The sequence below is a fragment of the Falco naumanni genome, chromosome Z, assembly GCF_017639655.2.
Source record: "Falco naumanni isolate bFalNau1 chromosome Z, bFalNau1.pat, whole genome shotgun sequence".
NCBI lineage: Eukaryota > Metazoa > Chordata > Aves > Falconiformes > Falconidae > Falco > Falco naumanni.
The window spans coordinates 81,900,347-81,916,077 of NC_054080.1; the positions used below are offsets into that span (position 1 = coordinate 81,900,347).

Consider the following 15,731-nt stretch of genomic DNA (forward strand, 5'->3'; position numbering starts at 1 on the left):
TGGCTAACCCTAAACTGACCAACTCGCAGAGCAAAGTCTACCCAAGAACTAAGTTTGGGTCTTTTGTTTTGTTTTGGCTGGTGGGGTTTGGGGTTTTTTTTTGTTTGGTGGTTGGACTTTTTTGTTCTTTTTTAGCAGCTCTGAACTTTAAACCTGACTGTGTGAAAAAAAAAAAAATCGTATCACAGAGAATATATTCTCTTACTTGATCAGCTGACCAATTCGCTTCACAAACTGTCGGTACCGTGCTCTGTTAAATGTTTCTAACCCTGCAGACAGAAGTTCCACTAAGGAGTTCGCAAAAGCAAAAATCTTCATCATCTCCTGGGGAGTTGTTTTTTCAGGAAAATAAGCACCTAAGACAGAGACAGAAAAATAAGGCTCAAAAAGAATGTGTGAATTCTGGTTTTTCTTAATTAACTTAACAACCACTCAAAGCCACAATTCACCATATACTTGGCAATCAGTTCATTGATACTTGGCAATCAGTTCATTGATGCCAACTATATAGCAAACCAAAGTCTGTTTTGTTTATGAAATGAACAACAAATACTTGTTGAATACAAAAGTACAAATAAACTATACAGGTTAACAAGACCTCTAGCAAGCAATTATCTTCATGTACTTGTCCAGAAATAAAGAATGAATAAATGACTGGGGAAAAATCACAGTAACATTACAGCTAAGAGACAAAGGGGAAAAATTAGTTCTGAAAGCACATCTGTGAGTACAACTACCGAACAGATGAAAACTAAGGGAAAGGACTCTAGCATTTTGCATCCTACCATTGCTACAGGTTTTTAAGTCATCCCATACACATGATGTACACTTCCATCTCATCGATTTAGTCCCTGAGCCATTGCACAAGTCATTACTTCACTTGGAGACTCTCATAATCCAGTAGCATTCATGGCAGTTTTAGTCATTAATACTGTTAGCACAAGCAACACAAAGGATAACTCTTTAGCAGCTGACTTACCTCCAGACTTAAACCCAAGGAACTGCTGAAAGAGCTCATTAAATGGAAACTGTGACAACAGGGCAATCAAGTCATCTTCCAAAAGAAGACTCCAGCTTGTTTCAGGATCCTCATCCTATAGACAAACACAGTTGCTTTCAGTAGCTTTACAATAAAACACACGGTAAAAGGGCTTCACTACTGTACAAATCAGTTTGCTTGTAAGAGGAAAACAAAGAAAGTACAAAGGAACTCCTTCCCATGCACACAAGCTCCTAAATTCCTCTTCTGTGTGTGTTTCTACATAAAATCCCTCACCAGCTAGGAAACAGAACTAGAATCAATGCTGTGTTAGTCCAATGCAGCTTCTGAAGGGAAGCACCTACTCAAATGTACGTCTACTTCTGTCTTCTTTTGCATGCAATAGCTCAAACATTTAAATTCTATTGCTAATTCTCATTCCTGGAAGCTCCAGTACCTACAGTAATAACAGAGATAAAAGGAGAGTAAAAGATCTAAGTTTCAGATGATGCTCTTTAACTGAACAAGTCAGCTTTTCCTCCTCCATTTCACAAAACACAATAAGCTTGAGCAAAATAAGGGAAAGAAAGGAAAAAGTCGTTTGCTTTTACCTCTTCTCCTCCTTCATCTACCAGGGTCCAGTTTCCAGATCCTTTCCTAGACGAGGAAGAACTTTTCCTTTCATTTGGTTTCATATGGCACATAAAGTCCACCCGATTTCTGATTTAAAGTGAAATATCAAGTTTACAAAATATTAGAAAATTGAAAATTCTGAATTAAGTCACCTTTTAGTTAAGAGAAGATATTAAAAAAACAAATACAAGAGCAAGAAATTAACAAATATGTCAGAAAGCTGCATGGCAGAAAAAAAATGGGGGCTGGTCAGCAGCCAGCTGGGCATGAGCCCCCCGTGTGCCCAGGCGGCCCAGGAGGCCAGCAGCATCCTGGCTGGTGCCAGCAGTGCTGTGGCCAGCGGGAGCAGGGCAGTGCCCGTCCCCCTGCCCTCGGCACTGGGGAGGCCGCCCCTGGAATGGCGCGGTGGGCTCTGGGCCCCTCGCTCCCAGACAGAGCCTGAGGGGCTGGAGCGTGTCCAGAGCCGGGCAGGGGGCTGGGGAAGGGGCTGGGGCACAAGTGCTGTGGGGAGCGGCTGGGGGAGCTGGGGGGTCAGCCTGGAGAGGGGGGGGCTGAGGGGAGACCTTCTGGCTCCCTGCAACCCCCTGAGAGGGGCTGGAGCCAGGGGGGTCGGGCTCTTCTCCCAGGGAACAGGCGACAGGACGAGAGGGAACGGCCTCACCTTGTGCCGGGGGAGGGTTCGGCTGGGAATGAGGGAAAATCCCCTCACGGAAAGGGTGGCCGAGGCTGGCACAGGCTGCCCGGGGGGCTGGCGGCACCCGCCCGGGGGGGATTTATAACACCCGCAGGTGTGGCGCTGGGGGCCATGGTTAGCGGTGGCCTTGGCAGCACTGGGTTAACAGCTAGACTCTATAATCTTACAGGTCTTTTCCAACCTATAACGGTTCTGTGATCCTAAATGATTCTACAATAAATTGATATCCTCCAAGACTCACACCAATCTGCTGTATTCAGCAAATGATCTTCCAAGCAGTATTCTGAGAAATGTAAATGGCTATCAGCCCTGTACAGCAAGCACATTTAAATATGCAAGAAATAACATTATTCTTGCCCATAGAGAGAAAAATCCTTTAAGAAAATAATCAAAAGAATTATATCCTATTTCAGACAAGGTACTGTACAATAACCGTTTAAGGCTAGTGAGTCAACACCACACAGGGTGAGTGCAGGCCAGCTCCACTATACACCTTTAATTGCTGCATTAACTGAACACCACATCAATGTAAGAGTGGTCTTACACACACTGAGCTACCACATCTAAAGACCTTCCAGAAAGGAGTTGCCTCAAGTCAAGCCAGCTCTAGTTCCATGTATTAGACCACTTTAAGTCTGGGCTACTAGCTTTCAGACTCTATATTGTAGAAATCCTAGTTGTGCAGACGTAACAGCAAGTCACACAAATGTGCAGAAAGGTTATATAAAAAGTTAAATCATAACATCCAACTATCTTCTAACCTGAAACATCCCAGCAGAACAGTGCCACAAAAGTCCAGCGTGATATCTGCTATCTCCTGATCTCCTTTACCTTATACTCTGGTAAGATGGATGTATTACAACTGAAACAAGTTTTAATACAGTGGTTTCACAAACCAGATTCAGAATTCAAACTTGTTACTGACATGCAGCAGCTGTAACAGACAAGTCTCAGCTCTTTTACCAGTCAGTACAGCCATTGTGGAGGCTCTGTGTTCTTGTATCAACGGATGAGAGCATCACTCCAGACACTTTAAAGTCAGCCCTTATTCAAAACACAACCATCAAAATGCACTGGCAATACATATGCCCCCAGGATACACTTATTTCCCCGGGCAGCTCTAGACAGGAAACGCAAAACCAAAACCCTTAAATAACAGCATCCAATAAACCGGACTGCTGGTTAACTCAGGGTCTGGCTATAAACATCACAATGACAACCCTAAATAACATTTGATTCTTGGACATTAAAATTGGGGATGGAGTAATATATTTTATCTGAAACAGTTTTCAATGACTGATTCCATTAACTAGCTTCTCCCAGCAGCATCTATTCCTTCTAGATTAAAAAAAAAAAAGGGATGACAAATAAATTAGAAGCCCAACCAGCACACACACCAGCTTGGCAAACCCTTTAGTCAGGGAGTTCTGTTGCACACACAGTGTAATGAACAGGCCATCATTCAAGGAAAGAACTCTATTTCATAAGTCACAGTAATAAAACATGCGAGGATGTCAATCTTCAAAGCTATCTGACAGCTGAACGCAAGCTGCATCATACTGCACGCAGTAGGAGAATGTACTGCCAAGGCTGTATTTTAAGATGAATGAGTAAAAAGAGTTTGAATTAAACTGTGAATCTCTTATTTGTGCCTGCTTTTATGACTTTGCCTGCAAGGAACATTCAGGGTTTCACAAGTAGATCATGTGTCATGTTTTCTAATCTTAAATAATCAGAACATTTTGTAAAATCATATTCATACTTACTTGACAGGAGACATAAGCAAGGCAAGAGATTGCATGAAATGAAAGACACCTGATGGGTTATCCAAGACTTTGATCTGAAATTAAATGCAAAAACCTAGGTGAATCTAGATAGGCAAAACAAAGAGAATTTTAATTTCTCTGATAAAACTAATTTGCTGAGTTTCACATTTTGAACTAGCTTTTTCTTCATACTAAAAAGTAGCCATAAAAGACAGTATCCACATCCTGGAGAAAGTATTGCTATGGCAAAATATTGGGATTAGTCCAACAGAAATTAAATGAGGGAGGGAAAAAACATCAAAAATCCCACAAAAAAAGACCACTTCTGTTTCACATGTACTTCTGGGCACCAGGGGGAACTGGGATGTTGAGCAGAGGCAAAGTTAGGATCCTACCACGTTACATTCTAAGGACTTGCTGATCTTTCCCTGTTAATGCAATTGCAATCATGCTCCTACACCTAGATTGCCAACATCTTCCCCTCTCTGAGGGGCAACAATGTTCTTTGCAAGAACACTCTTGTGCCTTTGGATATCTGCACTCCCTCTGATCTATATAAAGCAAACCCTTTCCCTTGCCCTTGAAATTACCTAACCAACAAACTCTCCAGGGAAACTAGTCCCCTTTCAACGTGCAGCATATAAAAATCTGCTCTTCCTCATCCCTTATATATCGCAGAGCTGCCTCCAATCTCACTTGTCTCACATACAGCACTGTTTGAAGTCTAAATATTCTTTCCATTTCTTAGAGCACTCCCAAAACCTGCTGCTGCATGAAGCCTCCTCAAGCACACCAGAAGTCCTTGACTCCCTTTCACAGGGTCTCTCTAGCCAAGAAAGAGAAGCCTGTTTCCCCGTTAACCTGCTCATGATTGGGCTAACATAGGTAAATACATTCTTTGAGAATCCCCTCACTGTTAAACATGATCCCCGCACCTGGAAACACAGTGTTGGTCAGGAGGGATTGACTAGGCACAAGACACTCTCCTACCCACTCCACTCCCACTTTCTGACAATAACAAAATAAACTTTCACACCTGAATGAATGGACAAGCCCATTCGCTGATCCCAGCTGGACACCGAAGGATGTGGTTGAAGAGGAAGAGATGGTCACCTAGACAGCCAATTCTTTGCAACACAGACACCTAAAAGAAAGCATATTGGAATTCGGTAACTAATTTCAAGGTTCATTCCTTTATAGTCCTGCTAACTCGAGTAATACTGTTTTTTCATTTCTCTTCCCGTACTTTCTAAGAAACCTCAATTTTCAGAGCAAGTTACAGGAGAAACAATATTTAAAAGTCTGCTTGCTTGGCTTATGAGCAACAAACTTTCCTTCAGTGTAGAGAAATTAATTACTCTACAGTTTTATTAAAAATTAATTTTAGACATCAGCTAGAAGTTTCTCAAAAATGACAAGTCTGAGTAATTTTAAATTCAAAATAAGTAAATGCGTAATGAATATTAAGTCCACTTCGAGCAGCGTTGGCTGCTCAGGTACCAGTCCTCATTAATGCTGCTGACCTCCACTGACTTCATCAGACAGGGAAATACATTCTAAAAATTCACTAAAAGATTCTGTTCCTCAAGCAAAACAAACCCCAAAAATATCACTGCATATGGGGCAGCAAGTCAACAGTAACACTTTCAGAAATAACTCCCAAATTCATCCCATCTGTTGGATCAAACAGATATATCCAGGCTTAGTCCCTCACCAGTCTCTGCAGCCACATGAGAAGGTCACTCTGAAACTGAGGATCTTCGATAACTCTGCGAGTGAAACCAAAAAGGACGCTAATACATTCCTTCAAGTGGCCCAAGTCTGAAGAAAGATTTTCTGACTGCTTTGAAGCTGCAAATTAAAAACAGAATGAAGGAGCTTCAACATGCAGCTGTCAAGAGCAGTAACATTAGTAGTGGGTTTGGGGCTATATAGAGAACTTGGTCTCTGTATCTATAGATGGAGAAATATTTCAACACAGCTGCTTGGTAAATCTGATAGATATAAGTATATATATGTGTATGTATAAGTAAATACACTGAAGTGTATTTAATCTCATAATTAGGCACTGGATACTAACTACAAGACTATACCAAGGTTACTCTCATAAAAGGCTTCCCCCCAACAAACTTTTTAAGAACCACCATTTACTACGCATACAAACTATCTGGGAGGTGAGGGGCAAAGGGAGGAGGACTAGGAAGGATAAATATCCGGGGCAGGAGGGGGAGGAATACTTTAGCTAAAAGATTATATTGGCAAAAATTCAAGTAATACACGTAGGACGAAAACCAAAAAGATTTCTAAGTATTGGAGTTGCAAGATTTCAAATAGCCTTCCCAAGAGGAAGTAAAGTAGGAAAAATATCCAGCTGGTGTTAGAATTGTGCATAATCAAATGGGAAAGGGGACTGCATCACATGTTGCCTTTGACAACAAAAGCCTGAAGTCCAGGTGTCCTATCTCACCCAGTGTCCTTCTACAGTAATCAGTGGCAGTATGCAGCTTAGAAGGCGGCACTCCTGCTTCCACTCTCCAGGTGAGTAAGTTAAGAAAATGGGAAATTTTTGTGGTGAGAAAGAAATTTCATTGATCCCTACATAAGATCAGCAGGTTTTTGTATCAGAGGAGAAACAATCCAGTATACAACAATTCCACCACAATACCCTAAAACTGCAGGTGAACAAGGCGCTGAACACCCTGCACAGCATGGGGAATGGTCCAGACCAGCAACACACCTTGTTCTTGCTGCTGAAGAGCCACTGATCTCAGCAGGGACGAGCTGCTGAGCAACCTGTAGACATATGACTCTACTTGCAAGCGGGACAACACCGAAGTGTATGAGTGGAGCGCCAGTGTCTGATGCACGTGCTCTGCTTTGGCTTCAAACAGCTTTTTCAGTTCCCCCAACACATTGTCATTCAGCTCCACTGTCTGGTAGCGATGGTGACCTGTCACCTTGCACTGATCTGCACAGACACCCTGAAAAGAAAGCAATTATTTTATATAAGTAGTTTAGTTATTTTGTCAGGTCGAGCATGCTTACATAAATTAACCTTGACATTCCCCTCTCCTCAACAGATTTCAAAGCTTTCCACTCCACACATTGAGAAGACAAACACCTGGGGACATCCTACATACTTTTTAAGAGCTACTGATTACTAAAGATTCATATCCCTGACTTCTGAAACTAATTACACTACAAACCCTCAGTAACTCAGATTTAGAAACAGATACCAAGTGACTTGTCTGTATTGCTGAGAGATGTGAACAAAATCAGGTCTCTCCCAGTGAGCACACCTGCTTCTCAGTTTATAGATTACAATAAATACTTGAAACTGCTATTTTAAAGCTAAAATACGTACTGGAACAAAATAAATGTTTTTCTAAGGTCCCAGAACTGAATATGTGCAGCTATTTCCCATTGTTTGTTTAACATCTTCAGAGATTAACTGCATTCTAACTGTTTCCCAAAAAGTTGAGGCCAATCTTCCTCTGCCCTATCTCTAACTCAGCACAAAAGAAAAATCACAATACATCAACATTCCTGTTATTCATTTATGCAACCAGGAAACATACTTCAGAACCAGCACTTTGAAAGCTTAAGCTTGAAAGTAACCCTGTGTTTCCTAAGTTAGTAGAGTAAGAATTTTAATTTAGTATAAAACCAACAATTATTCTGGACATACCATAAATACATAACGAACTGGGATGGAATAAAGCAAGCAGCAAGCTTAGCCAACTGCAGGATGACCAGTGGGATGTAAGTGCAAAGCCAAAACTGCTTTCAGTGTAGAAACTGATCAACACAAAACTGAAAGTCCAGTGAGGTTCAGTGTTACTCCCCAATAAAAAGGAAAAGATTCAAATCTGTTCGGTGGATGTCTCAATGTCTCAACTCTGAGGAACTAAACAGGAGAGGCACTCACAGAACCAACAGTAAAAGCTACCATGTACACAGGTGTTTAGCACCCTTGGAAAATTTTGATGACATGTTGGCTATAAACAGGGTCAGAGTGCCAGAACAATGCCATTCACTCCCACTGTAACACCCAGTTCCAAAGACAAGTGACACAGAACAAGTTTGGGGAAAATCCTTTCTGATGTGTGCCCCAAAGAGCTCCCCAAAGCCCTCTGGTTTGCAGGCAGAAATGCTACGGAGTACCAGGACCACCCTGGAGGTAGCTAAAACCACAGCTACACTTGCGGAGCTACAGTTCATGAATGCAGATGGACCTCACACTCCCTCTGCTTCAAGCAACAGGGTGGGCCGCCCATGAGCATGACTCAAGCTCCTATGCAGCTGCCACCTCTGACTGCAAGACAGTCAGGAATGATGTCAATGACAACTGCCGCTACAGGCAGCAGGCCAGATGGGACATCACCACTACCATCATTCCAATGTCCTCCTCTATCACGTATCCCCTGCACCTACTCTGAGTACTGTGATACAAACTTCACCCAGCGCTGCAGGCAGAACTGGGTGCACACATTCTGACTGCAGACACCAGTCTGGCTCCAAAAGAGATCGCTAACAGAGACCCCACTACTATACACTCAGGTTTTTTTTTAAAAAAAAATCAAACAACAAACAGTCTTAAATCTCAACAGGATGAACTCTGAAGTACTAGTGGTCAGTGGAGAGGCAGAAAGCAAAGACAATCATTTCTTTTAAAACAAAACAGCTTCAATAAGATAAGCTCAACAGCAAGTAAAATTATCGTCTGAAATCACATCCAAATAGTTTGGGTTAAAAAGTAACTTAAGCAACAGCACCTGTACGGTTTTCTGTTCTTCTTTAAAAGTCCATAATCTCCCCTTAACATTTTGGCAGTCTGTCATCATAGCCTGCAGCTCTGCCTCAGCCAGCAATAGCTGCTTCCTGCAGCGCATGTAGTTTAGGAGCAGTTCATAAAATTCATGCCTGTCCTGATGGGCAACACTTTCGAATTCCTCTACATAGGAGTCAACGTTCTCCAACCATGAGCAAGGCTCAAAAATCTTCAGCTGTTCTCTGGTAAACGGCACCAGTTCTGGTTCGGATGGGAGCTCTGGATACAGCCTTTCGTTGTGCAACAGTGGTTTGACTGCTATTATGGTTGGTCTTTCATAGGACAATTCAGCCGACAAGTCTGGATAAACTGGTTTCAATCCCAATCGCTGAACACATGTTTTGGATTTCTCAGAAATCTGTGGGATACTAAGAGGGAGCTTCTCTGAAGAAGAGACAAGAGGATTTTTAACATCTTGTACATTTTCCTTTCCTTTTTCCCGTACAAAGCCTACCACTGTATGAGAGCCAGCAGTACTGGAATGAAACGTACTACTCAATAAATCACAGTTTCCTGATCCACTAGCAACTGCCTCCACAGGGCTGTGAGGTTTGTCCAACTTGCTTTTTCCGCCCTTCTCAACATCCCCCCCACATTTCTCATGTAAAGGACTGGCTTTGAGCTCTCCTGCATCTGTGGGAGGCTCTACAGCCACTGTCGAAGGCTCTTCATTTGCTGAAGATAAATTACTGCCAGGGATGTTACACACATCATTTACAGTTTTTCCATCCTCTGTTTCATCACTGAGACGAATTTCTGTAAATTCCCCAGGGTGCGCCACTTTCAATTCACGGGCTCGAGAAGACCGTTCTGCCACAGGAAGGAGGAAGACATCATCAGATGCTTGTATCTGGGACTCCTCACTACTTTTTTTCTTTTTTTCCTAGGGGGAAAAAAAATAATTAACAGTGTCACTACCAAGTGAATCTCTCCCCCTTGCCTCCCAAATCCCACCATCACCAAAACTAGTATTTGTCAATATTACAACTCCAAAAGCCCCTCTTAATATATTTAATTTTCATAATATTAAAGGTAAAAACAAATGTACCAAACAGATCCTTGCTACTTAGTTGCTCTTTGAAGACTGTCTATCAGTGTCTATTCTCTTGGTCAGTTCTTAAACAATGTTTCAACATTTCTATGTAAAAAAGCTATTGTTTCATTAACATATAAAATAATCAGTTACAGGATCCTGACCTCTAAGAAGAGTCATTAATTTCACCATATCACAAAAGAAAAGTTACTTTGTGATTCATCTTAAGTTTTCCACAATATTTTAATGAATGGAAAAACATATTCAAAAAAGTAATTTCGAAACAAAGTTTGGAATGCACCCCCTAGTTACATTCCAAAACCATCACATCATGTGTACAATTACTGAAATATCTATTTTCAATAAGTATTACACACTAGAGATGCAGAAAAACTTAGCAGCAACATCAAAATTGTAAAGCAATTGCACACTTTTAAATGAAGATCAGTTTGGGAGTAAATGGTTCCCTTGAAGCTAGTCTAAGGCATAGATTAGCCTCTTTCCCAAAGCACAGCGTGGGAAACGGTGTTGCACAGGAAATCAACAAAGATTTTGCCAATTTGTAAATCATTTCTGTATACCTCCCAGTTCATCAGGAGTGGAAGCTACAGCACTCCACTTTGGATGACCCTGATACTATAACAAACACCACTGAAATTAGGAAAAGCTTCCCCTGATTGGGAAGAGATGATAGTTTTAGAAACTTGGTGGCGATATCACCAATACTTTTCACTAAACATCTGGCATGACTTCGCCTTATGAGAAGGCATACATGAAAACACTCAAATCAAGGCCCTAGCTAACCTCTATCGCAAGCCTAATTTTATTTCAAACATAAGCTCCAGCTCCTTTATGAAATGGCAATACACTGCCATTGCTTTCAGAGTATGTTTTCCAATCTATTAAAGCACATAAACAATTATAATCACAAAACAGTTCCAACAGACTCCAAGGCCAGCTAAAGCTACAGCTGAGAGGTCAAAAATAGATCAGCACAGTTCTTTAAACCAGGACTTGTTATAAAAAACATCTCCCAACACTTAAGTCCAAGTCAGTAATTTCCACAGGATACTATATCACTAATCATATTTTTGATAGTGTACTGTTCCATGTACGTTACAAACACATGCTGGTCCTTTCGCCTCCACAATCTCAAAGTTCTCTCTTGCAGTCCTCACACAGAAGGAACTTCCTTTATCTTTCAGTAGCATCTTGTATTCCTCCCAAACACTATGAGTACATGAAATAGTTGTTTTTAAAATTTGTGAAAAACCTGTCAGTTGTCACTTTCCAAGGCAAAAAATGCCATAATCATTACTAGGACTTAGTCTGAGAAAGGGTGAGAGAAATCAGGTTCCAAATTAACATGAAAGCAAAACCTGCTGTTCCCTCTTCTGAGGATTTAGCCTTTAAGTCAAAGATGCCAGCTGCTCGTTAGCCTTGTCCCATACCTAACCATCCTCCTCTCCTAGCACATCAGTGAACAACACCTCAAGCCCCAAGGACACCTATTATTTTTCAGGAAACATCTCTGGAATAACCGAGTGCTACTCACCAAGATGCACACAGACACACCTTTACCAGTTCTGGGTTCACCGGTTTTGCCACCTCACTTTGTTTGAAACAGTCTGCTGTTACTGGTGCTGGACAAGCTCAGCTTTTGGGCTACTATTTTCAGAAAGCCCTGGGCTCCATTCCAGTACCAGGCAGCTCTGCAGCTGAGCCAGTCTCCCCCCCCCCCCCCCCCCCCCCCCCCCCCCCCCCCCCCGATCACAAGAATTTCAGCTTTTCAAAGGATTATGGTTGTTTCTGAGCCATGGGAATGGAAAAGTCCTTAATGTGGCTGAGCCACAAACTGCATCCTCAAACACCTCTGCGTACTAACAGTGGTGAGTGTAACAACAGCCACAAAAAAACCAGGAATGGGTCACGCATAACACTGAAGAATTACAGATTCTCACACATGACATCACCAGTGAATTGTTTCACAGTGAATTACACCTGGAAGGGATGGCCAAAGACAGTGGCTACTGGAGTCACTGTACACACGTAGTTAAAGAACTACCAGAACTACCAGTGTGACCTGTGACTCACCACCTTCCTGCAGGGAACCAATTCTATTAAGCACCAGTCTTAAGATCTGACTGTCTTGCAAATGCTATGGGGCTGAATCAATGACAGCAACAATGACACACTTACTCTTCTAGGATTGCTTTTCCCTCCAGTCTTTACTTGCCTTGAGTTCAGGAATCACAGCCATAGCTGACACCAAGATCTAACCCTTGTTTTAGAGGACACTGGTCAATTAATTCATTAATCTATTCTCAGAGGACTTTGACAGCCACGATTTCAATGCTTTTACTCTATGTGGTGTAGTTTACAACATGAAAGAGGTTAAGCAATTAAGCGAAACATTTCCATTCTGACTGAACTCTGAGGTGAGATATTTCATTTCAGGTAGTTTCCAGAAATTACTGAAATTCTGCGTAGCACCGCTGCAAGGAAAATAAAGCCTTCAGAAAACTACCATGGACATCATGAACAAGGAACACACTCAAACAGGATTAAAACCTAGCAAGAGCGATACTTAACAACCGTAGCACCAACTAACAAAGAAACACCGTCATCTGCTATACATGGTCTCATGTTTTGAACATTTTAAAGCCCAGCCTATACGTATGAGTTGTAGTATAGCACAGGATGAAATTCAGTACGACACTGCTAAGTGTTGGTAAATTCTATTGCCCTATGGCTTCATGGCTGAGGCAACTCCAGCTGTCTCACTGCACAGAGCTATTTATGAAGGCCAATACGCTATATGAATAGAAAGCTTGTTTACACCCTTCTACAGCATCCGGATACCCTTTTACAGCATCAGGCCTCTCACACCCTTCTCCTGGCTGCCAGTAATTCCAAATCTTCTTGCATCGCCTCAGAAAAGCGCAGACACACAGAAAGCTTTTTAGAAACACACACACACACACACTGCTATAACTGCTTTCAGCAGATAAGGATGAACTAACAGGGATACAAACACCGCCCACAACAGCCACCCCTTCCGCTAATTAAAAAAATATAACAGTAACAAAAAGTAACACCAAACACGAGAGAAACCCCTTGACCAAAGCCTCACGGCTTTCCAGAGCTCCCCCCCACACACCTCCCTGGTCCGAAGCCGCCACAAACGAGAGGCGGCTGTAACAGACGCGGCGGCCAGGCCCCAGCCCCCCGCCCCGGCGGAACGGCAGCCCGAGGGCCCCCCGCCCCGGCCGTGCCCCTTACCGTAGCCCTGTTCTTGGCGCGGGCCTTGCGGGGGACCCTGACGGCCTCGGCCATGGCTCTTGCGCTGCGCCCGCCGCGGAGCTGCTGGGCGGCTGTGGGCGGTGCCGGAAGGGGCGGGCCTTATCCGCGCCGCGGGGCGCGCCCGGCCAATCAGCAGCGCGGCACGGACGGGAGGGACGGAGGGACATACCGAGCTGCGGGGTGGTGCTTCTCCGGGGGCCCGCGGGGGGGCCGGGCTCTGCTGTGAGGGTCGGTGGGGTAGGCCAGGCTCCCCAGTAAGACCTGCGGGGAGGCCAGGATCCACCGTGAGGGCCTGTGGGGAGGCCAGGCTCCACTAGCATTTGAGGAGTAGGCCCGGCTCCTCCATAGGAGCGCAGGAGGAGGCCAGGCTCCACTACAAGGACCTGCTGGGAGTTCAGGCTCCTCTGTAGGGCTTGGGAGGAGGCCAGGCTCCACTATAAGGATCTGTGGGGAGATCATACTCCTCCATAGATCAGGCTTCTCTTTAAGGACCTGCAGGGAGGCTAGGCTGCTGCTAGGGGGAGTGTGGTGTGAGAAGCCAAACCCCTGCTATTGAGGATGGGAAGCGTAAAGTCGCTTCTACCTGCACCACTGGTAGAACCTGGAAGCGCCATTGGAGTGGGGCAGCCTGTCCTGCAGTGCCTGAGGCACCTCCGGCTACAGAGGGGCTGCTGGCTCAGCCTGCGGGGCCAGGCACTACTGCCCCTTCTGAACCCTGCCTGCCCTGGCACCAGCTGTCCCCAGGGAGCAGTGGCTGGAGCAAAGTCCAAGCCCCACTGGGAGAAGAAGTGACTTCTGGCAGTCTCCAGACAGATGAGCCTCTGCAGACCTCAGGCCCATCCTGCAGAAGACATCATATTCAAGGAGCTAATGATCTCAAGCAGGCAGGATCTAGCTGGAGGCCTGTAGCTGGAGTTGTTCCCCAGGGGTCAGTAGCGGGTCCATTTCTGTTCTACTCGTCCACCCGTGGCCTGGGTGAGGGGACAGACGTACCCTCGGCAAGGCTGCTGGTGCTACAAGGCCGGGAGGAGCGGCTGACAGCCCAGGAGGCTGCGCTGCCGGTCGGCCAGAGCTGGGCGGGCTGGAGAGTCGGGCAGAGGAACCTCATGAAGTTCCATAAGGGCAAGTGAAGGGTCCTGCCCCGGGGGAGGGACAGCCCCAGGCACCAGCACGGGCTGGGGCTGAGCTGGGGGGCAGCTCTGCGGAGAAGGGCCTGGGGGTGCGGGGGGACACCAGCAGCGTGACCTGGTGGCCAAGGGGCCGCTGGGGTCCTGGGGTGCACGAGGAGGAGCGTGGCCGGCAGGTCGGGGGAGGGGATCCTGCCCCTCTGCTCTGCCCTGGGGAGGCACATCCAGAGTGCTGTGTCCAGTGCTGGGCTGCCCAGTTCCAGAGACAGGGAACTGCTGGAGAGGGGCCAGTGCCAAGATGATGAGGGGACTGGAGCATCCCCCTGCTGAGGAAAGGCTGCGGGAGCTGGGGCTGTTCAGCCTGGGGAGGAGAGGGCTGAGAGGGGACCTCGTCAGCGCACACAAGTATCTTACAGGCGAGGGTCAGGAGGACGGGGCCAGGCTCTTCTCAATGGTGCCCAGCGACAGGACAGGGGGCAACGGGCACAAACTGCAGCACAGGCCATCCTATCTAAGTATGGGGAAGAACTTCTTTACCTTGAGGTTGACAGAGCACTAGAACAGGCTGCCTAGAGAGGTTGTGCAGTCTCCTATGGAGGCATTCAAAATCGATCTGGACATGACTCTGTGTGACCTGCTGTAGGTGAACCTGCTTTAGCAGGGGGTTGGACTAGATGATGTCCAGAGGGCCATTCCAACCCTGACCATTCTGTGAATGTGCACTCTATTGGAACTTGTACTTAGGGCTCAAGAAGCACATAAGTCATTAATCTGTAATTTCTGTCTGTGGGAAATGTAAACTCTATGTGAGTCAAGGTGGGGCTGCACTGATACTGACTGGGAGCCCACTGCATGTTCAGGAGCCAGTGATCCCCCTCAGCAGGCACAGGGCAGGGCTGTGCTGCACAAGCCCCTTGACCGCAGGATAAGCTCAGCCAGCTCATGGTTACAGGGGACTGGCAGACAGCTCCTGCCAGTAAGGTACTGACCCTTACACCACCTGCCTGGCCCTGCCTGTATCTGGAAATGCAGGAAAAAAGTTCTCATATGAACTTCCTTTATGAATAGAGCTGGGGTTTTGTGATAATTTATGTATTGGCTTGCAAGACCAAAAAAGGAGAGCTCTGTCCGACTCCACCTGAAGGTGGGGTGCCCAGCACCTGAAGGGATGTAGAACTAACTTGCTATCTGTATTCCTTTTCCTATCCTGTCTTATTAAAGTAGTTGTCTAATTAAGGTACTTGTCGCTGTCTCCCTGGGGAGGGAAAGCAGGAGCTGCATATCTGGTTATCAGGGTCTGTAGGGAGGCCAGGCACTTCTATAGGGGTCTGGGAGGAGGCAAAACCTCTCTACAGGCATCTGTGA

General features: G+C 45.2%; 1 protein-coding gene across 1 annotated transcript in view; it reads right to left on the reverse strand.

Moving 5' to 3' along the window:
- The window catches only part of EPG5 (ectopic P-granules autophagy protein 5 homolog), a 59,341-nt gene extending 46,037 nt beyond the window's left edge, over positions 1-13,304 (reverse strand). The window contains exons 1-9 of the mRNA XM_040579706.1: positions 13,219-13,304; positions 8,848-9,786; positions 6,810-7,053; positions 5,787-5,923; positions 5,109-5,216; positions 4,073-4,146; positions 1,591-1,699; positions 980-1,094; positions 206-356 (exon numbers count right to left, since the gene is read on the reverse strand). Coding sequence (XP_040435640.1) covers positions 206-356; positions 980-1,094; positions 1,591-1,699; positions 4,073-4,146; positions 5,109-5,216; positions 5,787-5,923; positions 6,810-7,053; positions 8,848-9,786; positions 13,219-13,272 — 1,931 coding nt within the window. The 5' untranslated portion in view covers positions 13,273-13,304. The remainder of the gene's footprint in view (positions 1-205; positions 357-979; positions 1,095-1,590; positions 1,700-4,072; positions 4,147-5,108; positions 5,217-5,786; positions 5,924-6,809; positions 7,054-8,847; positions 9,787-13,218) is intronic.
- Between the last annotated feature and the right edge of the window lie 2,427 nt (positions 13,305-15,731).